Below are 27328 nucleotides of genomic sequence, written 5' to 3'. Positions count from 1 at the left end.
ACTGCTTTCCAAATGTGCTGCTATTTCATCTTTAATAATTGATTCCAACATTTTCCCCACTACTGATGTCAGGCTAACCGGTCTATAATTACCCGTTTTCTCTCTCCCTCCTTTCTTAAAAAGTGGTGTTCCATTCGGCACCCTCCAGTCCATAGGAACTGATCCAGAGTCGATAGACTGTTGGAAAATGATCACCAATGCATCCACTATTTCTAGGGCTACCTCCTTAAGTACTCTGGGATGCAGTCTATCAGGCCCCGGGGATTTATTGGCCTTCAATCCCATCAATTTCCCTAACACAATTCCCCGTCTAATAAGGATTTCCTTCAGTTCCTCCTTCTCACTAGACCCTCGGTTCCCTAGTATTTCTGGAAGGTTATTTGTGTCTTCCTTCGTGAAGACAGAACCAAAGTATGTGTTTAATTGGTCCACCATTTCTATGTTCCACATTATAAATTCACCTGAATCTGACAGCAGTATGTTTTCACTCATCTTTTATTCTTCACATATCTATAGAAGCTTTTGCAGTCAGTTTTTATGTTCCCAGCAAGCTTCCTTTCATACTCTATTTTTCCCCTCCTAATTAAATCCTTTGTCCTCCTCTGCTGTATTACAAAATTCTCCCAGTCCTTTAATTTGCTGCTTTTTTCTGGCCAATTTATATGCCTCTTCCTTGGATTTAACACTATCCTTAATTTCCCTTGTTAGCCACGGTTGAGCCACCTTCCCCATTTTACTTTTACTCCAGACAGGGATGTACAATTGTTGAAGTTCATCCATGTGATCTTTAAATGTTTGCCGTTGCCTATCCACCGTCAACCCTTTAAGTATCACTCGCCAGTCTATTCTAGCCAATTCACGTCTCATACCATCGAAGTTACCTTTCCTTGAGTTCAGGACCCTAGTCTCTGAATTAACTGTGTCACTCTCCACCTTAATAAAGAATGCTACAATATTATGGTCACTCTTCCCCAAGGGGCCTCGCACAACAAGATTGTTAATTAGTCCTTTCTCATTACATATCACCCAGTCGAGGATGGCCAGCCCTCTAGTTGGATCCTTGACATATTGGTCTAGAAAACCATCCCTAATACACTCCTCCTCCACTGTATTGCTACCAGTTTGGTTAGCCCAATCAACATGTAGATGAAAGTCGCCCATGACAACTGCTGTACCTTTATTGCACGCATCCCTAATTTCCTGTTTGATGCTGTCCCCCAACCTCACTACTACTGTTTAGTGGTCTGTACACAACTCCCACTAGCGTTTTCTGCCCTTTGGTGTTCCGTAGCTCCACCCATACCGATTCCACATCATCCAAGCTAATGTCCTTCCTTACTATTGCATTAATTTCCTCTTTAACCAGCAACGCCACCCCACCTCCATTCCCTTTCTGACTATCCTTCCTTAATGTTGAATACCCCTGGATGTTGAGTTCCCAGCCTTGATTACCCTGGAGCCATGTCTCCGTGATGCCAATTACATCATATCCGTTAACTGCTTTCTGGGCAGTTAATTCGTCCAACTTATTCCGAATTGTCCTCGCATTGAGGCACAGAGCCTTCAGGTTTGTTGTGTGAAGAGGCTAGAGAAACAGGGATTATTCTCCTCAGAGCAGAGAAGGTTAAGGGCAGATTTAATGGAGGCATTTAAAATTATGAGAGAATTTTGATAGAATACATGAGGAAAAACTATTTCCATTGGCAGGGGGGTCAGTAACCAAGGGATATAGATTTAAGATAATTGGCAAAAGAACCATAGGGAAGATGAAGAGAAATTTTTTAAGCAGCGATGTGTTATGATTTGCAATGCACTGCCTGAAAATAGTGGTGGAAGCAGATTCAATCATAACTTTCAAAAGAGGATTGGATATTTATTTGAAAAGGAAACATTTGCATGGCTGTTGGTAAAGTGCAGGAGCGTAGCACTAATTGGGACATTTTTCTTTATTAAAGGCAATATATAAATGCAAGTTGTTGTTGTTTTGCTCTACACTCTACTAAAACTCTTCATAATTTTAAACACCTCTATTAAATATCCTCAGCCTTCTGATCTCCAGTATAAATAGTCCCAGCATCTCAAATCTCTTCTCATAGCCATCATTTCCCGTCCCTAGTGTCATCCTGGTGAATCTATGCTGTACCCAGTTATGTTGGGTCTCTGCTGTTTTCCTTTACTGATTGGTACAGGGTGGAACCTCAGTCTGCCCCTCAAAAAGCAAATGGTGTTGGAGCGAAATCCCATTTTCCTGAAATGCTTCGCTTTCGGTGCAGTCTGGAGCTGAAGCAGCTTTCTGATTGAAGTTTGGATCAAAGCAGAGGATGTCTCACAAAACAGGCTGCTAGAAGATATGGAGCCATTTAGCCATTCAAATGTGTCAATCTGATCATCTGTGTGTTTACAGTACCTCATGGCGGGGGTCGATTGTGGCAATGAGACCTGATTTCAGGACAATGGGGAGCTGATCATTTAGTCGACATCATCTGTATGTTAACCAGTCCCACCCAGCCTTTCCTTCAAGGACAGTCTATCCCACCTGTGACAGAGACTATAATTCCCGTATTGGACTGTTCAGTCACCTAAGAACTCACTTTTAGAGTGGAAGCAAGTCTTCCTCGATTTCGAGGGACTGCCTTTGATGATGAATTAGTTGTAGGTATCATTAATACTATGCATCATCATCATCATCATACACAATCCCTCGGAATCGAGGTTGCTTCCACTCTTAAAATGAATCCTTAGGTGGCTGAACAGTCCAATATGAGAAACACAGTCCCTGTCACAAATGGGACAGATAGTCGTTGAGGGAAAGCGTGGGTGGGACAGGTTTGCAGCATGCTCTTTCAGCTGCCTGCGCTTGATTTCTGCATGCTCTCGGCGATGAGTCGCGAGGTGCTCAGCGCCCTCCCGGATGCATTTCCTCCATATATACTATGCATAGAATCGAAGAAACTCCTGCTGATCACCTGGTTTGTGTACAGTCATTCAGGAAGCAGTTAGATGTGATTTCAGGACAATGGTCATTTAGTCTACATCATCTGTATGTTAATTATTTGTATGCACCATTGATACTATGCATGGAATATAGAGTTCAAAGGCCTAATTTTGCATAAGAGATGTGAGAGAAGGCTGTTTGAGAGACTCGAAATTGGAAGGTGTGTGCCTCACAAGCAGAGAGCTGTCTTTGTGAAGTGTCTCAGTAGCATTCATACTGGGTTTGTAATGGTCATAATAAGTATGTGTCATGTATGTAACCTTCATGTAACTGTAACCTTCATAACAACACTGCATACTGTATACACCTAAGAAATGCACACCTTGACCACAGGGGGTGAACTTGTGGGAGACACTCCTCACCTGGTCATCCAGGTATATAAAGGGAGGTCCCACGCAGGGTCATCACTTCTTGGTCCTGTGAATAAAGGTTCAGGTCACAGAGTGACCTTGTCTGCAGAATGTGCCTCGTGTGAATTTATAGTAGTGTGTAAGGACATTACATTTAGCGACGAGAAACGGGAATCAACGACTCACGAGAATGGCCACCGGTAGCACAGAGGAACGGTACTGTGTTGGTGAGGACTGGGACGATTTCGTTGAGAGGCTCCAGCAGAGCTTTGTCACGAAGGACTGGCTGGGAGAAGCAGTGGCTGACAAGCGAAGGGCGCATCTACTGACCAGCTGTGGACCTAAGACGTACGCGCCGATGAAAGATCTGCCCGCACCCGAGAAGCCGGCGGACAAAACCTTTGAAGAGCTCAGCAAACTGATCGGTGAGCACCTCAAACCGGCGAGCAGTATACACATGGCCCGACACCGATTCTATACATACCGACGTCGGGAAGGACAGAGCATACCGGACTTCGTTGCGGACCTTCGGCGCTTGGCCAGTCTCTGTAAGTTCACAGACGCCTGCAGGGGGGAGATGTTAAGGGATTTCTTTATTGAGGGCATTGGTCATGCCGGGATTTTCAGAAAGCTAATTGTGACCAAGGACTTGACCTTGGAAGCGGCGGCGTTGATGGCTCAGACCTTCATGGTGGGGGAGGAGGAAACCAAGATAATATACGCGCACAATTCTGGATGAGGGAGTTAACATTGTAAACGAGACTCAGAACCCCGCAGGCAGGCAAGGGCAATTCGACACCACCCAGGCAGCAACAGACTCTAGAGTGGGTCCTCAACAGAGACAATGGCAGGTTAAACGGACATTTACGCCATTACGGTGGACAATGCGTCCCGGGATGGGGCCATTGACACCCATTAACAGAATGCTCAAGAGTAATCAAAGAGACAATCAGAGAGGAATGCCTGGTAACAACCCTTTTGTTCACAACGATCTCAGCTCATGCTGGAGGTGCGGGGGCAGACATGCTGCAAAAACCTGCAGGTTTCAACAATTTATCTGTAGAAATTGTAACTTCAGTGGACATTTAGCCAGAATGTGCAGGAAGCCCGCAGCGAAGCTAATTTACGAGGCAGATGAACCAAAAGAGGGGTCTGCAAGGCAAGTTGATGCTTGGGACAGAGCAATGGACGCTGAAGTTCAGTGGGTTCGTGTGGCAAACATCCACAGCACATATACCAAAACGCCATCTATGATGATGAAAGTCCTATTAAACGGCATCCCGGTACGCATGGAGCTGGACACAGGGGCCAGCCAGTCACTTATGAGTGTCCAACAATTCGAGAAACTATGGTCACTCAGAGCTAGCAGACCCAAACTAGAACGCATTGACACGCAACTACGGATGTACACCAAAGGGATCATCCCAGTGCTAGGCAGTGCAATGTTGGTGGTCACACATAATGGATCAGAGAACTGGCTGCCACTCTAGATTATCCCGGGAAATGGTCCCGCGCTTTTGGGGAGGAGCTGGCTAGCCGAGATGAACTGGAAATGGGAGGATGTGCACGCCATTTCATCTGTGGAGCGAAGTTCATGCTCACAGGTCCTACAGAAATTTGAGTCACTATTTCAGCCTGGTGTCGGGACTTTCAAAGGTACCAAAGTAGTGATACGCATCACCCCGGATGCCAGATCAGTGCACCTCAAAGCCAGAGCTGTGCCGTATGTGATGCAGGAGAAAATTGAGAGTGAGTTGGACAGGTTGCTAAGAGAGAGCATAATTTTGCCCGTTGAATTCAGCGACTGGACAAGCCCCATCGTCCCTGTCCTAAAAACGGATGGCTCGGTCAGGATCTGTGGCGACTACAAGGCCACTATCAACTGAGTGTCACTACAAGACCAATAACCGCTTCCGAGAGCGGAGGATCTTTTTGCCACGTTGGCAGGTGGCAAGCTGTTCACCAAGTTGGACCTCACTTCAGCCTACATGGCCCAGGAACTGGCTGAAGAATCCAAGCTACTGACTACCATCACCACGCACAAGGGGCTGTTTGTCGACAACAGGTGTCCGTTTGGCATTCGTTCAGCAGCCGCTATCTTTCAAAGGAACATGGAAAGCCTGCTCAAATCCATCCCTGGAACAATCTTATTTCAGGACGACATCCTTATCACGGATCGAGACACCGAGGAACACCTCCACAACCTGGAGGAGGTGCTACGCCGATTGGACCGGGCAGGCCTGCGACTAAAGATGTCCAAGTGTGTGCTTTTGGCCCCAAAGGTCGAGTTTTTGGGCAGGAGGGTTGCCGCAGACGGGATCTGGCCTACTGAATCCAAAACGGAGGCGATTCGTCGTGTGCCCAGGCCCGGCAACACATCGAAGTTGCGTTCATTTCTGGGATTCTTGAACTATTTCGGGAACTTTCTGCCGAACTTAAGCACATTGTTGGAGCCGCTACACGTGCTCCTGCGTAAGGGTTGTGATTGGTTTTGGGGGGACTGTCAGGAACGGGCTTTCAATCGGGCGCAGAACCTGCCTTGTTCTAATAAGCTGTTGACTCTGTACAACCCCTGTAAGAAATTGGTTTTGATATGTGATGCATATGGGGTGGGAAGAGTCCATGATCGGATGGGTGCGTGTTGCAGCAGAGTAAAGATGAGGGCCAACTCCAACCTGTGGCTTATGGCTCCAGGTCGCTCTCCCAAGCAGAATGAGGATATGGGATGGTTGAAAAGAAAGCACTCGCATGTGTCTATGGGGTGAAAAAGATGCACCAGTACCTTTTTGGCAGAAGGTTCGAGTTAGAAATGGACCATAAGCCGTTAACATCCCTGTTGTCCGACAGCAAAGCTGTCAATGCTAATGCGTCAATTCGCATACAGCGATGGGCTCTCACGCTGGCTGCGTATGACTACACCATCCGGCACGGGCCAGGCACCAAAAATTGCGCTGACACGCTCAGCAGGCTTCCACTGGCTACCACTGAGGGGGCAGCGGAGCAAAGCGCAGAGATGGTCATGGCCGTTGAAGCCTTTGACAGCGCAGGCTCCCCCATCACAGCCCGCCAGATCAAAATCTGGACCAACAGAGATCCCCTCCTATCCTTGATTAAGAAATGTGTCCTGACTGGGGATTGGGCGCCCGCACACTGAGCATGCCCCGAGGAGGTCAGACCGTTTCACAGACGGATGGATGAGCTCTCCATCCAAGCCGACTGCCTACAATGGGGCAGCCGGGTAGTCATGCTCCAGAAGGGAAGGGAAGCATTCATCAGGAAACTCCACAGCGAGCACCCAGGCATCGTGCTAATGAAGGCCATTGCCCGGTCACATGTATGGTGGCCGGGAATTGACTCAAACCTGGAACACTCTGTTCGCAGGTGCACGACATGGGGCCACGGAGGCCCCACTCAGCCCGTGGCCCTGGCCCAGCAGGCCATGGTCACATATTCACGTAGACTACGCGGGCCCGTTCATGGGAAAAATATTCCTCATTGTTGCTGATGCGTACTCGAAATGGATCGAGTGCATCATTTTGAATTTGTGCACGACATCCACCATTGTGGAGAGTCTGCGTGCGGTCTTTGCGACCCACGGCTTGCCGGTCATCCTGGTTAGCAACAACGGCCCGTGTTTAACTAGTTATAAATTCCGGGAGTTCATGTCGGGTAATGGCATCAAACATGTCAGGACAGCACCGTTCAAACCGGCTTCCAATGGCCAGGCGGAACGTGCGGTCCAAATCATAAAACAGGGCATGCTCCGGAATCAAGGACCCATCCTTCAATGCAGCCTATAGCGCCTCCTGCTGGCCTATAGGTCCCGACCACATTCGGTCACGGGAGTCCCGCCCGCGGAACTACTCATGAAACGTACACTTAAAACTCGGCTGTCCCTCATTCATCCAGTCCTGTCAGACATTGTTGAGGGCAAGCGCCAGTCCCAAAATGAGTGCCATGACCGTAACTCAAAGGGGAGATGTATAGAAATCGATGACCCTGTATTTGTTCTTAATCACGCTTTGGGGCCCAAATGGCTTGAGGGTACTGTAATTGGCAAAGAGCGCAATAGGGTCATAGTGGTCAGACTTAACAATGGACAGATATGCCGCAAGTATCTAGACCAAGTAAAAAAAAGGTTCAGCATGGACACTGAGGAACCTGAGGAAGATCATGAGATGTTGCCCATAGCACCGCCAGTGAATGAGCAACAAGAACAGTCAGCAGCATGCACAGTCCCTGTAGCCAGCCGGACAAGCCGGAATCACCACAGGTGACAGAGACGCATGCCAAGGCTCAACAACCAGAGCCCCAACTGCAGCGCTCCACGAGAGAGCGTCGACCGCCTGAAAGACTTAATCTTTGACCTCATAAGACGTTAGGGTGGAGGTGATGTCATGTATGTAACCTTCATGTAACTGTAACCTTCATAACAACACTGCATACTGTATACACCTAAGAAATGCACACCTTGACCACAGGGGGTGAACTTGTGGGAGACACTCCTCACCTGGTCATCCAGGTATATAAAGGGAGGTCCCACGCAGGGTCATCACTTCTTGGTCCTGTGAATAAAGGTTCAGGTCACAGAGTGACCTTGTCTGCAGAATGTGCCTCGTGTGAATTTATAGTAGTGTGTAAGGACATTACAGTATGAATGTTTAAATAAAAGACCAGATCCTGCCATTACTACTGTTATGTATGTAAACGTTACCAATGTGTAAGACTTGCCACCAGGGGGCGCACATGTGGGAGACCCAAGGGTCACCTGCACACCCTGGGCAAGCAGGTATAAAAAGCAGTCTACCATGCTGCTTCCTCATTCTGGAGTTACATTAAAGAGGCCAAGGTCACAACAGTTTGAGCTTACAATATACAGTCTTGTGGAGTTACTCTGAACATAACAACTACAACTGAGTATGTGTGTAATGCCAATGTTTAAAGCAACGAAGCAAAAAGAGCAAGAAAGCTGTCAAGAACTTGCACAGGAGCAGGGACTCTCTAAGCAGCTCATTCTCCATAATCGGGACCTGTTGGGCTGAATGGCCTGTTTCTGTGCTGTAAAATTCCATTCAATTCAGTGCAAATTCTTATTTTGTTTTCACTAACAGTGGCATAGACTTAGTGCAGGACTTTCATTACATACTCTCATTGGCGATCCTCCACTTTAGGAAACTTGCAACGTGACAACCAGATAATTCCCAGTAGTTTTGCTGCTTGACTGATTTAGTGTAATAGCACCAAGGTCTGCAGGATAACCGAAGAGCTTAAATAGATTGTAAAAATTGTTCCGAAGACCAATTCATTGTAAGTGGGGAAATGCATCATAGTATCAAGTGCCTGCATTTCTGCCATGTTCCCACAATCATTGGCTGACGTCATTTGTTTTGTATTGTTGCTAAATGGCTGTTGCATCCTGTACACAACACTCTCATAGCCATCCAGAAGAATGAAGGGGGTCACTCTCAAATATTGAACTCCTTATCTCCTTTGACCAGTCAAGTATAAACTTTCAGGCAACGTCAATCATCGATGACACTGCTGCTGACTCCACTGGAATGAATAAATAAATGCATTTTAAAAGCTTGTCCGTAACTGCGGCAGACTGCAATGGAAGTACACCCAGCAGGGGATGTTGCAGGATTTTGAAGTTCATACTCGGGTTTGACCTTCAAGCTGTGGGTGGCAGAGACCTCACTCAGGCCAGTGGGAACCTGGCTGCAGATGGCGGCACCTCGGCCCAGCTGGCTTCTGTCACCAGGGAATCGGTTCAAGGGGTCGGGAGAGATGGCAACATCTTCCATTCCCATTGCAAGACTGCCTCTTCTACCAGGCTCTGGCTCAGCTCTCGCACTGATCTGTGGCGAGCAGGCGATGGAGATCTATTTTTTTTTATTTGTTCATGGGATGTGGGCATCGCTGGCAAGGCCAGCATTTATTGCCCAACCCTAATTACCCTTCAGAAGGTGGTCTGTGATCCTATTTGGTCTACCAGCCCGTCCAAGGTGAAGAAGTTGGCAGATCCCAGAGCTTGCAGGGCCTCAGTATGAGCATGACCAAGAGCTGCTATTACTGATGCTACAGACCCCTGCAGGGAGGGTCCAGCTGCACTGTCCAGTGAAGTGACTATACGCTTCATGGTTGACTGCAGAGCATCGATGCAATGCTTCAGAAGCCCACAATAAATTGGTGGTGGATTCCTCGACACACTTCGCCATTTTCCGGAGGCTCCCTGGAAGACCGTTCAATAAACTCATTTTCTGGTTCACAGAAATCATCTTCATGTTAAATGTTTGGCTCCTAAAGTCTGCACCTCTGTCCTCTTTCGCAGAGCCAGGAGATGACCTGCTCCTCCGGCTAACTGTTTCCTGGGCCGTTCTTTCCTCTTGCGTCTGCTCACTTGTACTCAGCGAATTGTCCCAGTGCAGACCCTTCCAACTCATCCTCCATACCATGAGGGGCGCGAACTCTTCTCTTAAAGTTTGGAAGGGTAAGAATGAGTGCCAGTGCATATTTTGCAGGGTTCTCCCTTTGCAGTCTGTGTGACCACAATGACTGAATTGTTTGATGGACCTCGAAAAAGGGGAAGAGCGATAAGGGTTAGCATTGTAGCGACAAGGGTAACCACCAACAGATGCATGGCAACGTTTTTGCCACCTCTCTCCATGTTGCCCATCAGACAGGTACAGGACCTCCTTCCTGCTGCTCACTTGGTCAACCAACAACTCCACGGCTGGATCAGAAAACTTGGGGCCCACAGTCATGTTCATCTTGCCTGCTGCTCCACAAACGTGTTGTCTACCAGTGTAGAAAGCACCTGTCCTTTGAGGGTTACTGGATGCCTTTAAGTAGCGGCCGCCTAGCTGGATATTCTGCCCTTCCAATCTGTCTTTCGGGCAGCATGCTTTGCGCTGGCAGCTCAGGAATTTAATTTAAATTAGGCTTGACCACAATAATAGTGTGGGTCCCACACTAATTCCATCAGCTGGGCACAGCACACACCCTACCCACTGCTCGCCAGATTTAAGCTCAAGCTGACAACTGCCTCATGTATCTCTGCCATCCTGCTGTGGTGCAGGGACAAAGTAGAGGAAGATCTACATCGGATTACATAGGATATACAGCACTGAAACAGGCCATTCGGCCCAATCAGTCCATGCTGGCCTTTATGCTCCACTCGAGCCTCCTCCCGTCTTTCCTCATTAACTCTATCTGCATAACCCTCTATTTTCTTCTCCCTCATATGCTTATCTAGCCTCTACTTAAATGTATCTATACTATTGGCCTCACCTCCTCCCTGTGGTGGCGAGTTCCACATTCTCGCCACTTTCTGGGTAAAGAAGTTTCTTCTGAATTCCCTATTGGATTTCTTGGTGACTATCTTATATTGAAGGCCTCTAGTTTTGCTCTTCCCCACAGCAACTATCAGTAAGTGAACAATTCCACCCTCTCAGTCTGAATGCTGGCAACACATGGTACGGTGGGGGCGGGGGGGTCACAGAGATTTCTCTTTAACACCTGGGTGTAAGAGTCTAGTGGGACAGAAAATCTCATCGTCAATTCATGGACGAGTGGCTCGCCATTTTCTGTCCATTGGTTTTAAGATCTGGGTCATTTGGAGAGTCTGATTTGGAAGTGTACTAAGCAGAACTATGTGTGGTGAGCCTCTGCCAGGTGGTCAAGGACAGTGCTCGAGTGGTCTCAAGTAGGTAGCCAACCCCGTGTGACCACAGGTGTGCCTGGCCAATGGGAGGGCTTCTGAGGGATGAAGAGAGAAAATAACAAGCCGCTAAAAAATTCAATTGCATCACTTCCTTATAATTCATTGGTCGGAAAGCGCTTTGGGATGTCCTCAGCACACGATAAAGCACTATGGAAAGGCTCATTTTTTTTCTTTGTTTCCATTCCATAACATCTTGTAATTATTTTTGCAAATCTAGTTCCACTGAAAAATCTTCCTTTGTAAATTGACGTGCTCCCATTCAGCATTCCAGCCAAAAGAAATTAAGAAAAAAAACAATGGCTGACAATTTCTGGTGAAAGTATTGGGAGAGAAAACCTACACAGGCTGAAAGAATCTTTGATGACAAACACGGGAACACAAATTTATTGCCTGCGTACAATAGAATCACAAGTCTCCTTTTGCAATGTGTTAGAGCTCCCCCTGATGGCCCAGTTTGTAGATGCTCATATAGACCAGGATGTTCTCGGGCTTGATCACCTGTCTCTGCCGAATTTGCTGATCTCAGCCACGATGCATGTTAGACACTCACTGGGGATAATTTGGGCTTTAGACGATAGAGTAAAACTGGCGGAATCGGCTCGGCCACCCGCTCAACGCCTCTGCCGATTTCCGTTTTCATTGAAGGCATCAAAATGAAAATCGGGGGAGGTGTTTAACGGACTGATGTTTTACACTTGGTCCAAAGTCAAAGTATCGGGTACAGTCGCGGAGTGGTTATATTACTAAAATAGTAATCTAGTCCAGTAACTTGAGCCGTGGACTAATGATCCGGAGACACAAGTTCAAATCCCACCACGGCAGCGAGGGAATTTAAATTCAGTTAATTAAATAAATCTGGAATGAAAAGCTAGTATCAGTCATGGTGACGGTGAAACTACCGGATTGTCGTTAAATATTCATCTGGTTCAATAATGTCTTTTAGGGAAGGAAATCTGCCATCCTTATCTGGTCTGGCCTATATGTGACTCCAGACCCACAACAATGTGGTTGACTCTTAACTGCCCTCTGAAATGGCAACTCACCACCTCCATCTCAAGGGCAATTAGGGATGGTCAATAAATGCTGACCTTGCCAGCAACGCTCACATCTCATGAATGAATAAAAAAATTAGCCCTATTGTAAGTGTCCTCAATGCTCAAGGCAAGGGGGGAGGAACTTTTTCAGGATTCCTACTCCTGGTCCAGTGACTCCTGCTGGAAGATGTGTGTGAGCCCATGTGGATGTTGGGTCAAAACAGGACTGAGAGGATATTCCGCAGACACTCGGGGTTGAATTGTCCTCTTCATCGTGCGGTCATTAAACCGGTGGTGCAGATCACCCATTGTATAACCCGCCCGATTTTCATTCCATTCATTTCAATGGAAGCAAACGGGCTCCCCCGGAGTCCAGGATGACTTGCTTCCACACTAAAATGAGTTCTTCTAAGACCAATGTGGGATCTACAGTCTCTGTTACAGGTGGGACAGACAGTGGTTGTACGGGTGGGTGTGTGGGGTGCTTGATTTGTTGTGCGCTCCTTCCGCTGTTTATACTTGGCTTTCGTGTGCTCCCGGGCGAAGACTCGTAGTGTTCGATGCCTTCTCGGATGCTCCTCTTCTACTTTGAGCGGTCTTGGGCCAGGGATTCCCAAGAGTCGGTGGGGATGTTACATTTTTTCAAGGAGGCTTTGAGGATGTCCTTGAAGCATTTTCTCTGCCCTTCTGCGACTCGCTTGCTGTGATGTAGCTCGGAGTGGAGTGCTTGTTTCAGGAGTCTAGTATCGGGCATGCGCACAATGTGGACCATCCATCGGATCTGATGAGTGTGGTCAATGCCTCGATGCTGGGGATGTTGGCCTGAGAGAGAACGCTGACATTGGTGTGCCTATCCTGCCAATGAATTTGCAGGATTTTGCGGAGGAAGTGTTGGTGGTACTTCTCCAGTGCTTTAAGGTGTCGAGTGTACATTGTCCATGTCACAGAAGCCTATAGGAGGGTGAGTGCCACTACTGCTCTGTAGACCATAAGCTTGGTGCTGGGTTTGAAATCTTTGGGCTAGAACCTCCACTTTTGTGGTTATTGCTAGGCGATATTTCCGGCGTGAGTGGTAAAAAAGGGTTTTCAGATCGCCGGCTTCTCGTCCATTCTCAAACCGCCTAGGCGTTACCGCAACCGATATAAAATGGGCAGTAGCGTTAAATTTTTCTGACCTTCTGCCATAAAATGTGGCCGTCCTTAGCAACGGCATGGCAACGCTCGATTCCCGCAATTCTGGAGGTCAAGGGTCACCATGACATGCGCAGAAAAGGAGACAGAGAGAGAGAGGGAGCTCAGAGGGACTGAAGGTGTGGCTGGGTGTGGTGTGGCTGCTTTAGGAGGAAGGAGGGAGACTTTAGCGCTTCACAGCAAGTAGGCAAACAAAAATTAGCTGTTAACAGCCACATATTTGACCGAATTTGACCGATAATGGAGAGAGAGGAAGAGGCATCACAGCATGCTGTGGAGACTGACGCTGGAGAGAGCAGTGAGGTGGGAGAGGAGCATATTGGAGGGCGCAAAAGAGCCGGGAGGTTCTTGGACGAGGCAAATGCAGGAGGTCAAGTTACGCTGGGGTGATTTGACACAGGAAGGGCGTGGGAAGCCCACCCCAAAGGCCTACCAGAAGATAGGGACCGAGATAGCAGAGGTGGTCTCGTCGACGACCAATGAGGTGCGTGAGGGCAACCAATGCCGCAAACGATGGAACGATCTTGTGGGATCCGCAAGAGTAAGTATTACATTGATTTACATGTACTTATGTATTTATATAATTTGATTTGCAACAGTCATGAGTGACTATCAGCAGATGTGAGGTCTTCCACTTTTACCAGGAATGTTTTACTCAAAGCCTTTACGTGTAGGTCTTTAGGTAAAGAATGATAATTATCATAATAATCATGATTACATCTGTCGGTTATGTGTTGTATCAGTGACTGTGACAGTATCTAGCAATGATATCACGCAATTATCTCATGCCATATCGTCCTGTCACCTTTTACAGAAAAAGTTATCGACGATGAGGTCCGTGCAGAGGCGAACGGGTGGGGGGGCCACTAGTCCCCAGCGACATCACTGAGATGGAGGAGCAGGTGCTCACACTCGTGGGGAAGCACCCCCGGACAGCCACGGATGCATCTGCAGACCCTGAAGTGATGCCACGTGAGTAAAGCTTACACAATTGCATCATGTAAAGTCTATAGATGTCACACCCACTCATATCCGAACAATCATATATGATAGATGATTTCTAAAATTGTCATAGAAATAATGCTGGCCTAATGAAAATTATTGCAATGCACAATGTGTTGATGGTCATGAAATGTGATGTCTGTGATGATTTTGATAGCGGTGGTGCTTTTGTCGTGCATATGCTGTGTGTAGAGCTGGACTCACCTTGTCACCCGAGCACCCCCCCTTCTCCTCTAATAACCTCATTTATGTCTTGCAACTCAGCCAGCAGTGTGGCCCCAGGCAGAAGGTGGGGGCGCGGGGCAGGAGTCGGTGGATGATACGACTACATCTGCTACTGAGGAGCTCTGATTCTCGCCCGTCAATCCGCTGGGTCTGTTCTCGACACATGAGAGCGCGGACTTCAAAGAACCTGCATCGCCATGCTCCAGAAGCCATTCCACCCCAAGGCCATCTGGTGGTCCTCCAGTCATTCCCGCCTCCACTCTGGAGGTACCGGTCCCAAGCACCTTGTCACAGGGCACCCCAGGACGGCGCCGAACCCGCAGAGGCCTCGTGGACGCAGCAGGTCTGGTCCACAAGCGCGACATGATAGCGGAGAGATGGTACAGTTGTCCAGGAGGACTGTAGACATTGGTGACCAGCTCATCAAAGCATTGGGGGGACATATACTGACACCTGGCCACCATGACCGAGTACATTCTGCGCATGGCGGAGGCCCTGGATGCGATAGCCAGGAACACTGCTGGCACAGGCTTCCCAGTGGTCCCCGAGCGCGGCACTCCACCTCTAGGTTCCGCACCACCACTGTGAATGACAGAAGAGAGCAAGGACAAAGATCCTGCTTCTGCATCAGAGAATGTTGCCTGATTGGCATCCCTCACTCCTGTACCCGTGCGCCTCTGCCTTCATCCCCCCCAATGAGGCACCACCAGAGGAGCTCCTCGGCCAGGCGCCGTGGAGCGAGGAGGGGAAGGGATAGAGGTGAGGAGAATAAGGGGAGGGGAGAAGGAAAGTGAGGTGTATGTGCGCAGGTAATGGCTGTGTTATATCTCCATCTGGGTGTATGCAGTTTATTGCAATCTATGGGGGCTGGGGACCACGCTCCTGCTTTGCCTTTGTATTCTGTGTTGCTGGACATGTTGAACATGTGATTGATGTCAATGGTGGGGAAAGTGGGGTGTGGGCGGGGGTTGGGTGTTATTGGCTGTGATACTTATGATTTCAGACCAATTTTAGTATTAATTTTTTGTTATTGAACATAACCTTGTAGCGCATTGTCTCAGATAGCTGGACCGTCACACACTGATGATTCCTTACCATGAAAGGGTTAAATACAACTTAACATCAATCGATGTAAACTTTAACTGGCACCAAGGTGATGGGCACCATTGATGTCTGAGCTGCACACACACAGCAGTGTGTCAGCGTTGTCACTCACATCAGCGCTCTTTCAGGCAAATCGTTCAGATATCAGCTCCTCACGTAAGAATGGGATTTAACAAATGCCAGCAGCACCGCTGGCCTTCGTTCCGGTTAGTTCCTCTTTTTGTGGGCAATTTTTTGGGTGAGCGATATTGTGGGCGATATGTGTGCGAGGTGGGGAAATTGACGATGGGCAATCTCATGGCCACTAGTTTGGGTAAATATGCTCTTTACAACAAAAAACAGTGGGCGGGCGTTAATATTGAATCTCAGCGTTAATTCCCTGCGGAAAGTAACGCTGGCTGATATTATGGCCGTTGATTTTGCCCATTCTGCTGATTCCGCCCCCAAAAAGTGGGCGGGTGGTAATATTTTTTCCCGACGTTAAGCACACGGGGAAAGTAACGCTCGGTGATAAGTTTCCTAAAAATGCCCGTCAGTTTCCATTTTGTGCCAAAATGGGCGATATATGGGCGTTATACGTAATTTCAGTGGCAAAATGGGCGTTAAGTGGGCGTTAGGCATGCAAATAAAGTGGAGGTTCTAGCCCCTGGTCTTTTCCTCAGGCGGCTGAAGGCTGAACTGGCACACTGAAGGCAGTGTTGGATTTCGTCATCGATGTCTGCCCTTTCTGATAGTAGGCTCCCAAGGTATTGAAAGTGGTCCAAGGTCCACATTGTCCAAGGTCTCGTCATGGATCTTGATATTCGGGGGGCAGTACTGTGTGGCGAGGGCAGGTTGGTAGAGAACCCTTGTCTTAAGGATGTTTAATGTAAGGCCCAGACTCTCATACGCTTCAGTGAAGGTGTCAACGATGGGTTGGAGTTCCACTCCGAGTGTGCACAAATGCAAGCCTCATCTGCATATTGTAATTCAATGACAGAGGTTGGAACAATTTCTCTATTGTCCTGTAGATTAATTCCACTCCTGCTTGTTAAAGGTGAGATGAAGCATTGCACGAGGAAGATTGAGAAGAACATTGGTGTGATGACACAGCCTTGCTTGACCCAGGTCTGCACCTGTATTCGGACTGTGGTGGATCCGTTGGTAAGAATCACGACTTGCATGTCATCGTGAAGTAGGCGGAGGATGGTGACAAATTTTTGCGGCGAGCCGAATTTAAGAAGGACACTCCTCACTGTTGACAGAGTCGAAGGCCTTTGTGAGGTCAAAGAAAGCCATGTACAGAGGTTGATGCTGCTCCCTAACTTTTTCTTGGATTTGTTATGCGGTGAAGATCATGTCCATTGTCCCCCTTAGTGGACTGAATCTGCATTGCCACTGGGAAGTGACGATTGAGGAAGATTCTTGCAATGATTTTCCCTGCAGCAGACAGCAGGGAAACTCCTCTGTAAATATCGCAGTCGGACTTGTCCCCTTTCTTGAAGATGGGTACGATTACGGCATCTCTGAAATCCCTTGGCATGCCCTCTTCCTTCCAGATAAGGAAGATGAGGTCATGGATTCACGCCAAGAGTATTTCTCCACCATGCTTTAGTACTTCGGCGGGGATTCCATCTGCTCCTGAGGCCTTGTTGTTTTTCAGTTGTCGGATGGCTTTTCAACCTCATGCTGGGCTGGAATTGTGCCGAGGTGGTGGCGGGTAGCATAATGTGGGATAGATTCAAAGACACTTACTTAAAAGACAGAGTCTTGGTTAAGGAGATCTTCGAAGTGCTCCTTCCAGCAGGCATTGACTTCCTCTCTGTCCTTGATGAGCACCCCTCCATTCTCGGCTCTCAGTGGATTAGCACCTTGAGTGCTTGGGCCGTCGGTGGTCTTGACTGCACTAAAAAATCCACACATGTTGTGATTGTCGGCTAGATCTCCTGCGCTTTTACCATCCACCATCTGCTCTTTAGGTCACGAGTTTTTTGTTGGACCTTGACCTTCAGTTGTCTGTAGGTCTGCTTTCACTCGAGTTGTGGTGTTGTTTCCAATTCAAAAATGCCTTGCGTTTATTAGTTCCTGGATCTCTTGGTCATGCTCATCGAACCAGTCTTGATGTTTTCTGATAGAATAACCAAGAATCTCTTCACAGGTGCTAATTATAGTGGACTTGAGGGCAGACCAGGCACTATGGACACTCTGTGGTTCACTGGATGTCGTCAGGTTGGCTGTGAGGCATTGGCTGAAGAGGGCTTTCCTTGCAGTGCCTTTGAGTGCTCCAGCATTGATTTTAACAGGCAGGTGATTGACTCTGCCAGCTTACCACCCATGCGTTGAAGACCAAAATTACCTCTCACTGTCAAGGGCAGCCAATTAGAGCAGGCAGCAGAGGAAGGTCACCTCAAGTGGAACCTGGCACTATTGTGATTCACCACATTCAGGAAATAACAAAGTTAAGCAGGAATAAAATAAAGAATGTGTTTATGACTTTATTACAAACAGCACACAGAAGAAATCTAATGCAGGACTTGTTAATGTGTACCTTATACAACCTCCATGACTCTAAAGAGCTCAGGTTCAGTAATTTCACCACAGTGGGAACAGAAGAGCACGGTGAAGTACTATAGGACACACAATACAAGTTAATTCAGCAAAGCTGGCTACTCACCTGCAGGCTGGTTTGAGTGTCCACCTGGACCCCTGGGTAGTTGAGCAGAAGCCGAACCAAGTTCTCATGTCCAGACTGTGCCGCCAGGTGTAATGGTGTGTACCCTGACTGAAGCAGCAACAATAAAGGCATTAATCCTAGATCAACCAGTGGATATTCCCTTATTTCCACAACACTGACCACTAAATAATTACACCTCCATTTTGCAGTTCTCACTTGAGCGAAGATGACAAAAATTATCTTCATGATAGAAGGCACCATCTTCCTAAAAAGGTGACCTTATTTTTCTGACTAATTAAAAAAACCCTCTGATTCATAACCAGTTATCGCTCGCAATTAAATGGCGATTACACTGTTTCTTCAGGGTCTCAACAGATCTGCCAACAACAACTTGCATTTATATAGCGTCTTTAACGCAGTAAAATGCTTCAAAGCGCTTCACAGGAGTGTTAAAAGACAGAAATTTGACACCGAACCACATAAGAAGAAATTATAGCAGATGACAAAAGCTTGGTCAAAGAGGTAAGTTTTAAGGAGCGTCTTCAAGGAGGAGAAAGAGGTAGAGAGGCGGAGAGGTTTAGGAAGGGAGTTCCAGAGCTTAGGGGTCAGGCAGCTGAAGGCACGGCCACCAATGGTTGAGCAATTATAATCAGGGAAGCACAAAAGGGCAGAATTTGAGGAGCGCAGACATCTCGGGGGGGCGGGGGGTGGGGGGGGGAGTTGTGAGGCTGAAGGAGAGATTACAGAGATAGGGAGGAGCGAGGCCATGGAGGAATTTGTAAGCAAGGATGAGAATTATGAAAATCAAGGCGTTAGTTAGGCCGATCGGGATAACCCCCTGTGGAAATTCACCTCCAATGTATACACGACTTGGCGGGGTTCATGTGTCAAGGAGTAAAGACAACTTCAACCTGCAGCACTGGGTTGTGAAGTGAATGGCTAACGTTCTACATCCCTATTTGGGCTGATCCCTTCTGTGCCTGAAACAAACTTTACAGCTCATAATTGTTGCTCCACTACAGAAGCAAAAGACAAAAAAATATATATTTTCAGTATAAACAGTTCTAATGAAGCAAGAACTACTCAAAATTTGAAATAAAAATAGAAGTTAACATTTACAGAAGTTAATTTACTTCCCTTGGATTGCTCTTTCTCCTCCAATCTACATTTAAAAAAATCCAAACTTGGTATCATCAAACCATTACGTCTTGATTTATCCTCTTTCTGTTCTACCGTTCCCCCCCCACCTCCACCCCACCCATTTCACATTTAGTAATGTCTTGCAGAGCATTGACCCTTCAACTGGTTTCTCAACTTTAAAAAAATATATAAATACTCACAATAAGAAAAATGTCAAATGTTTTGCCTTATAATACATATGCGAAGCACCTTGGGATGTTTTACTACGTTAAAGGCGCTATATAAATACACGTTGTTGAAAGATGAGTCTTACATTTATCAATTGTTTCCGATGGGCATGAGGCCGAATCTCACACTGCTTTCCTCATACAACCAATAGATGCAATATTACACAAACTGATCCTGAGTTAGTGATCTTGCATCATCTAGAGCAATGAAATAACTCATTGCTGAAGACAATGTGGCAGATTTTGCTGCAAAGATAACGCGGGTGAACGACGCACGTCGTTATGAATGAGTAACTTGGTCGGCAACTTGTGGCGAGGAAGAGATACCCGCGAATTGCAAACCGCCACACATTGCGGGCCGATTTGCGGCTCTTCCCCATTAGCTTCGCGAAAACAGCATCTCCGCTTAGCCTCCCCGTGAGTTTCATGAAGTTGCTGCATTTTACACATTAATTGCCCATTAAACTGGCCACAGACTTAAGTCTAGTAATTAATTGCGTAATAATTGTTAATGACTGCCAATCAACCTCTCTTGCCCAGAAAATGAACATTCATAAGTGTGGAATCTCATTTCTTCAAATTGTGAATTATTTTACGAGTTTTAAAAAATGGCAAATTTTAAATCTTTAGATTTTTAAAAACTTTTCCTTTGTCTCTTTTTCTCTCTCTTAATCCAATCTTTCTTTCCCTTGCTTTATTTCTCTTTACTGGATTTGACATTGAATTCACCCACTCTAATTCACCGTCCTTCTCAGTCTTTCTTCTGCTTATTCCTCAAGCCTTAAATCTCATTGGTTAAGGAGATATGCTGTTTGCCCCAAGGTCCCCGATGGTCTGCTTCCCTCGCTGCGCCGTTATTAGCTCGCGCTTCCCAGCAAAAAAATGTAAAACCTAAATGTGCACAAACAAGTCCAACTAACACGGGCATGCTGTGAGATGCCCTGCTCCAGCAAAATCTGGCCCAATAATTAAAGAGTTTATGAGTATAATTTATTCCTTTTTGGGAAAAAATGTATCAGAAAATGACTTTTCTGATCTTGTGAGGAGTATTTCCCCAATGTGATACAATGCTGAGCTCCTCTGCACTGCACTAATATTGCCGTGTCTTAGGAACTCTCTCCACCACACATCATTGTGTTTAACCTTTAACCACCAACTAAAACTGAAAAATTTACATCCAACTTTGGAACCATGTGTACTCATCACTAGTAGCAACAGGGATTTACTACATCAAAGACTGAATTAGCTCATTTCATGTGGGCCTCTTAACATCTGTCAGAGGTTGACCTCCGTATCTTGCAACTGAGCTGGATTTGGCTGAGACGATGTCCTCACACTTCAATACTTTGTTTTAGTGGACAGACTCATTTGTAATGAGAGCCCAAGGCATAGGAGCATAGAAACAGCAGTAGGCCATTCAGCCCCTCGAGCCTGTTCCGCTATTCAGTCAGATCATGGCTGATGTGATTTAACCCCTTCTTGGCTCCATATCTTTTTATACCCTTGGCTAGCAAAAATCAATCGATCTCACATTTAAAATGATTCATGGAGCTAACATCTACTGCTTTTTGTGGGAGAGTTCCACATGTCTACCACCCTTTGTGTGAAGAAATGTTTCCTATCTTCTCTCCTGAATGGCCTGGATCTGATTTTAAGGTTACTTTCTGTTGTACTAGACTCCCTCAGCACTGGAAAAAGTTTCTCTCCATCTACCCTATCAATTCCTTTCAACATCCTAAAAACCAGAACCAAATCACCCCTTAACCTTCTATATTCCAGGGAATGCAAGCTTAGTTTGTGCAAGCTCTTCTCATAATTTAACCCTTGGAGCCCTGGTAACATTCTGGTAACAAGGCAGTTGCTTTTATTTATTGCACCAGTGCCCGATTCGAGAGGTACTGTAATCTTTGATTGAAAACCCTGCATAATGTGGATTCGCTATTGAAAATACACAATTAGGTGTTTGGTGGAGGCCTATCAAAACTACTTTAAAAGCAAAAAAAGACAGATCTTAGTGGCATATTTGGTTGTTCACATCTGCCAACCCGCCACAGAGTTTGGTGTGAGGAGGATGCCAACTCTTGCTACCTCGCTCGCCTGTTCTTTCATTAGTAGTCCCTCGCCAGTGGCCTTCGGTGTCTCACTGCGTATGATTGCTGGCACCTTGGTGAGAATCTCCCTCACAAAGTCCATCTGGCCAAAATGCGCAGCCACGTGAAGGGCTGTGAATCCAGTCTTCAGGGAGGAAAAAGAAGTTTGGTTAGATTAGGCTGCATTTAATTTTCAGGGAGCACGAGTTCGTCGATGTGCGTGTGATCTGAGGTGCTCAACCTGAGAAGATGATCTAGAGTTAAAAAATAACATAACAGCCATCAATGAGGAAACCACTGGCAAATTATTCACAATACTTTCAAGAGATTTGTGGGATATGTAAAAAGATTTGATTTCATTTTTGAAGAGATGGTGGACTTTTACATTCAGAGTAGCACACAAAGGCGGTTTTAGTTGTGGTTTTATAATATATATTCCTTCACACATAGAATAGAATAAAAGTGCGTTCCTATAAGATTACTGATAGCTTGCTGCTTACTGAATGGTAACAGGCTAATTGGAAACAAATAAAACTCAGTGGCCTGTATTCTCCTTTGATGTACAGACTGTTTCAAGATGGTGGATAGAGTTAAATGTGTTCTTAAAGGCTACTGTCTCAGATCTGCCAAATTAAACCTGATGCTCTTCCCAATAAACTGGCAGTTCCCTTTACGGCCCACCAGAATCCCGCTCCACCATATTTAAAAGGGATCAAGGGGCAGTGGCAAACCCCTCTGCCCCATTCCTCTCCATTTCCAGCCCAAACTTACCCTACATAATTGTCGCCACTATATCAATGCTGAGAAGACCTGCAGCAAGGTATCCCTGAGTCGCAAACCACACTGAGGAGGTCATTTTGTTTTGCTGCTACTGAAGGTTGGTGTCCCTTCGCCTGTTATTGCTATCTTTTTAGTATTTGAGGCTTGCGTCATGGCTTTTGCTACTATTTTTACTCAGCTTTGTACTCATGGATTTCTCAATGGGCGTACCTTTAGCTTGATCTTATGAAGAAGAATAAAGACAGGGAAGAGGCTAGCTTGGAGGCTCTTAAAGAGTTAGGCATCACCAAAGACATCTCTTCGCATCATGTAGACTCTCCTTCACCAGGGTCGACAGACCAAGAAGATCTTACTTAGGCATCCCAAAAACACACTCTCTTCCTCATTGCCTGTAAATTACTGTGTCGTATAAATGAACTTCCAAAATACTGGTCATTCCCTGGTAACCTTAAATCCCCATGTTGAATTGCCACAATGCTGAATGAGCATCCTGCAGGCTTGAGCACCTGGAAATTGTGCGCAGGGCATTGGGGAGGGAGGAAGGGAGCATTTAAATGAAACACTTGACTGCTTGAGGCCAGTGCTTCTGATGCCAGTGCTCCACACCCGAAAACTTTGCAAAGGGGCTGGGAAATCCAGTGTTTTGGCTCTCTGCCTTGCTTTTCCAATCAAGTTGGCCTGATTTACAATCAGAAAATCTGAGCCATTTCATGAACCACCGGCTAGGTATCGCTAAGGATGAAAGGGCCTTGAATTGGTTAAACATTTGTCTATGGCCAGTTGATGTGTCACTGATTAACAAGAGCAACAACTGCGAGACTATTAAGGAATAATTAACAGTCAATTATCAGAAAACAATACTGTTGGTATTTAATTGCCTGGTAACGACTGCAGCAATTTGATAAGTTATGCAAGACATTTTTTAAGCTGGTCTCTACCCAAGTTTCAAATGATAACTAAATTGATACTAAGGCGACTGTAAATTAAAACTCAAAGAGAACATGGAACAAAACGTCCGTCAGTGTCTCTAACCTTTGTGCTGGTTATTTTAAAGGATATGGTGCCTTTCAAGGCTTCCAGGACATTAATATGTCCATTTTTAGCAGCTAAATGAATTGCATTCATTCCCTCCTGGAAAATGAAAAGAAAAACAATCAAAATAATCATATTCAGGAAGAATAGTAACTAACAAATATAGCATCTATGAATATGTTCAATCTCATTCTAATTCTAATCTGATCCTGTTTCTCATCTTCCTCAGGTTATTGACGCTAGAATGTAGCACAGGGCTATTTTGATCATGCTCTCATTGGAGTGTGATACTCCTTTAGCCAGGGGTCACCAGCAGAGGTGGGAGGCTCTATTTGGACCAGAGTGACACAGGCCCGAAAGCACAGTTAAAAAAAATTCATTCACAGGATGTGGGCGTCACTGGCAAGGCCCTAATTGCCCTCGAGAAGGTGGTGGTGAGCCGACATTTCAGGGAAAGTTAAGGGTCAAGCATATTGTTGTGGGTCTGGAGTCACATATAGGCCAGACCAGGAAAGGAGGGTAGATTTTCTTCCCCAAAGGACATTAGTGAACCAGATGGGTTTTTATGACAATCCAGTAGTTTCATGGTCACCATTACAGATACAAGTTGGTTTCTCAGTCTGAAAAGAAGGGAGCATGGATTGCGGACAAATATTACATAGGGCTTTGCTGATTTCATTGATACCATTAGGTCTGCATTGGCACAGACAAGTGGCCATGTGGAGACAGTGGCCTGTACCAGTGGCATGTCATGGACTAGGCACACGTCATGGTGCCGTCTCTCATAAGAACATAAGAAATAGGAGCAGGAGTAGGCCACCTGGTCCCTCGCGCCTGCTCCGCCATTTAATAAGATCATGGCTGATCTGATCATGGACTCAGCTCCACTTCCCTGCCCGCTCCCCATAACCCTTTATTCCCTTATCGCTCAAAAATCTGTCTATCTCCGCCTTAAATATATTCAATGACCCAGCCTCCACAGCTCTCTGGGGCAGAGAATTCCATAGATTTACAACCCTCTGAGAGAAGAAATTCCTCCTCATCTCAGTTTTAAATGGGCGGCCCCTTATTCTGAGACTATGGCTCTGATATTGGTGGCTTTACCGCCCACTGCTGCCTGCTGCTGCTGACTGCCGCCTAGTTTTGCTGCCGTTTTCTTCTCGTTCCCAGTTTCCACTTGGGCTGGAGCGGGCGGAAGGAGAGTACCACCGGGATCTGCCCGCTGACATCCTCTGGCGGCTAAGTTGCGTAAATGGCCTCCCACCCACCGAGATGCCAGATTGGTGCAGCAGGAGTCAGCGGGAGTCGGCACCAGCAGGGGGGAGGACTGCTGTGTGGAGGCTGTTCTAACTCTGACGGTAGGTATGAAGACATGAAAGAAAAGGTTAGTGAACATCTTTTTAAAAAAATGTTTACAGCGACTTACCTGGATGGGGTTCCCTGAAGGTGTTCCGATGTTTTTTTTTTGGTAATGTTTTTTTACTTTTCAGAGTTCCCCCCTCCCTGGGCCCAACTGCATCCTCGGTGGCACTTGGGTGGCAAGCTCATTTGCCGCCGAGATTGTGAGCTCCCGTCCGCTGCCGCCCAGATTGACGGCGTAAACCGTTATTTTGCCGCCGGGTGGTACCATTTTAGAGGAATCTCTCGGCGGCCATCGGCGAAATGGGCGAGCCTTGCACTGAAGAAAACTGGGGCCTATGCACCCTAGTTTTAGTTTTCGCTATGAGTGGAAATATCCTCGCTGCATCCACCTTGTCGAGCCCCCTCATTATCTTATTTATTTCGATAAGATCACTTCTCATTCTTCTGAACGCCAATGCATATAGGCCCAACCTACTCAACCTCTCAGGATGGCATTGCATGTGGGCACTCCAGCCTGTCCCCTCCAATGCCTGCGCATGGTTGAAAGGTTGCAGATCCAAGCTACCCATGCAAGAGGTTCATCTCAGGACTTGGCTGCTGTAAGACGGGAGGCCAGCTCAGTAACAAGAGGCTCCTATTAGAACATTGCAGCCAGCATCTCATATACTCCAGATACTCAGATAGCACAACACTAGGTTTGAATTTGTACAGCAAATAGTTACACCAAAGAGTGGTGGTAAGAAACACAAGGCACACACACAGTTTGGATTTTTATTCGAGGTGTGGTCGCAATAAAGTTATGTCGGCAGCAAAGGTTTGGAAGATGCATTGTTGGCAAGGTTTGTAATACATTTTCATTGATTGGTATGAATGGGCACTGTATGAGTTCACATATTGAAGGGTCTGTTAGTGGTGGAAAGGGGAAATATTTAGACGACACATAAAAAAAACATTTAAAAAGAACTGTGGGCTTCCAGTTGTAGCTCAGTAGAAGCACGTTAAATAGAATTGCATAGAAATTACAGCACAGAAACAGGCCATTCGGCCCAAGTGGTCTATGCCGGTGTTTATGCTCCACACAAGCCTCCTCCCACCCTACTTATTCTAACCTGAACAACACATCCTTCTATTCCTTTCTCCCTCATGTACTCTTCCCCTTAAATGCACCTATGCTTTTCACCTTAACTATTCCATCTGGTAGCAAGTTCCACATTCTACCCAATCTCTGGGTAAAGAAGTTTCTCCTGAATACCTTATTGGATTTATTAGTGACCATCTTCTATTTATGACCGCTAGTTTTGAACTCTCCCACAAGTGCAAACATCTTCTTTACATCTACTCCATCAAATCCCTTCATAATTTTAAAGACCTTTTTTAGGTTAATACACACCGCGTTCTCATCGGTGCCATCAGCACCAGCCTCCAACAACACCTTAACGACCTCTGCGTGACCTCCAGCAGCCGCTAGATGGAGTGGAGTGGAGTCTTTGGTCTGAAAAATACAAAATCACAATCTTCACAAATGTGCTGTGCACAGAAGGCTTCGACAGATCTTTCCCTGCACCATTTAGAACATTCTTTTTGCAAATGAAGTCATTTTTTTTCTAAGTTTGTGAGGTGAGAAATATTTTTGTTGGGAAAGGAATATTTGTCACTTTTTTTAGCCAGTATCAGAAGCAAGTACTTTCAACTCAGACAAAGCATAAAGGAGAGTAGGGATGAGGGACGATGCTGATGTTGTTAAGTAAAATGCAGGGGTGAAAAAGGGCAACACCATCTTACAGGTTACACAGCATCCTTCACATGAAAGGTCCTAAGGAATTTTCAAAATGAAAGAGATGGCAAGAGCAGGAAGTTGGAGGAAATTTAGGGGAGGTGACCGAAAGCGGTCAAGAAATCTTATGTCATCAATTTTGACTCGTTGGCCTGAGTGGGAAGAGGCTTAACCACCTTCCAGGCCAACCTAGTCGGCAAGCAGAGGCCCAGGAAGGCAAGTTTTCTAAATGTAAAAAAATGTCCTTGTGGGGCCAGGAGGAGCAGGAGTGCACCTGTGGGTCACTGACCTGCGCTACGTGCATAGCAGCCCCAAGCACTCTAAGATAGTGCAGGGCTGAGGAATCGTGGGATCAAATGAAATCAGGAGGCACCAGACTGGGGAGAGAAATAAATTTTGCCCTACCCGACCACCATTGCCTTTAATTAGCGCTCCCCATGTGGCCGGCCCAGGTGATAACGCCTCCTGCAGCTGCCGTTGTTGACGCCCGGCGACGCTGCAGGGGGTGGGAGCGAATATCACATCCGGGGCGGTAATGGGTCGCTGCACACCGGATGATGTCACGATATGCGGGACACAAGAGAGCGAGGCGGAAAGTGTTAGTGCCAGCACAAACCCGCTAGGGAAGTTCGCAGGCATCGGTGGA

General features: G+C 46.5%; 1 protein-coding gene across 3 annotated transcripts in view; it reads right to left on the bottom strand.

The window, feature by feature from the left end:
* Positions 1-27328, bottom strand: part of trpn1 (transient receptor potential cation channel, subfamily N, member 1) — a 363054-nt gene that overhangs the window by 39963 nt on the left and 295763 nt on the right. For all 3 annotated transcript variants that reach the window (XM_070895617.1, XM_070895599.1, XM_070895607.1), the window contains exons 18-21: positions 26299-26400; positions 23547-23645; positions 21733-21879; positions 18278-18385 (exon numbers count right to left, since the gene is read on the bottom strand). In XM_070895617.1, coding sequence (XP_070751718.1) covers positions 18278-18385; positions 21733-21879; positions 23547-23645; positions 26299-26400 — 456 coding nt within the window. The remainder of the gene's footprint in view (positions 1-18277; positions 18386-21732; positions 21880-23546; positions 23646-26298; positions 26401-27328) is intronic.

This window comes from Pristiophorus japonicus, chromosome 1, assembly GCF_044704955.1.
Source record: "Pristiophorus japonicus isolate sPriJap1 chromosome 1, sPriJap1.hap1, whole genome shotgun sequence".
Lineage (NCBI taxonomy): Eukaryota > Metazoa > Chordata > Chondrichthyes > Pristiophoridae > Pristiophorus > Pristiophorus japonicus.
The sequence above is the reverse complement of the archived record's forward strand: the minus strand, read 5'-3'. Positions and strand labels throughout refer to the sequence as shown.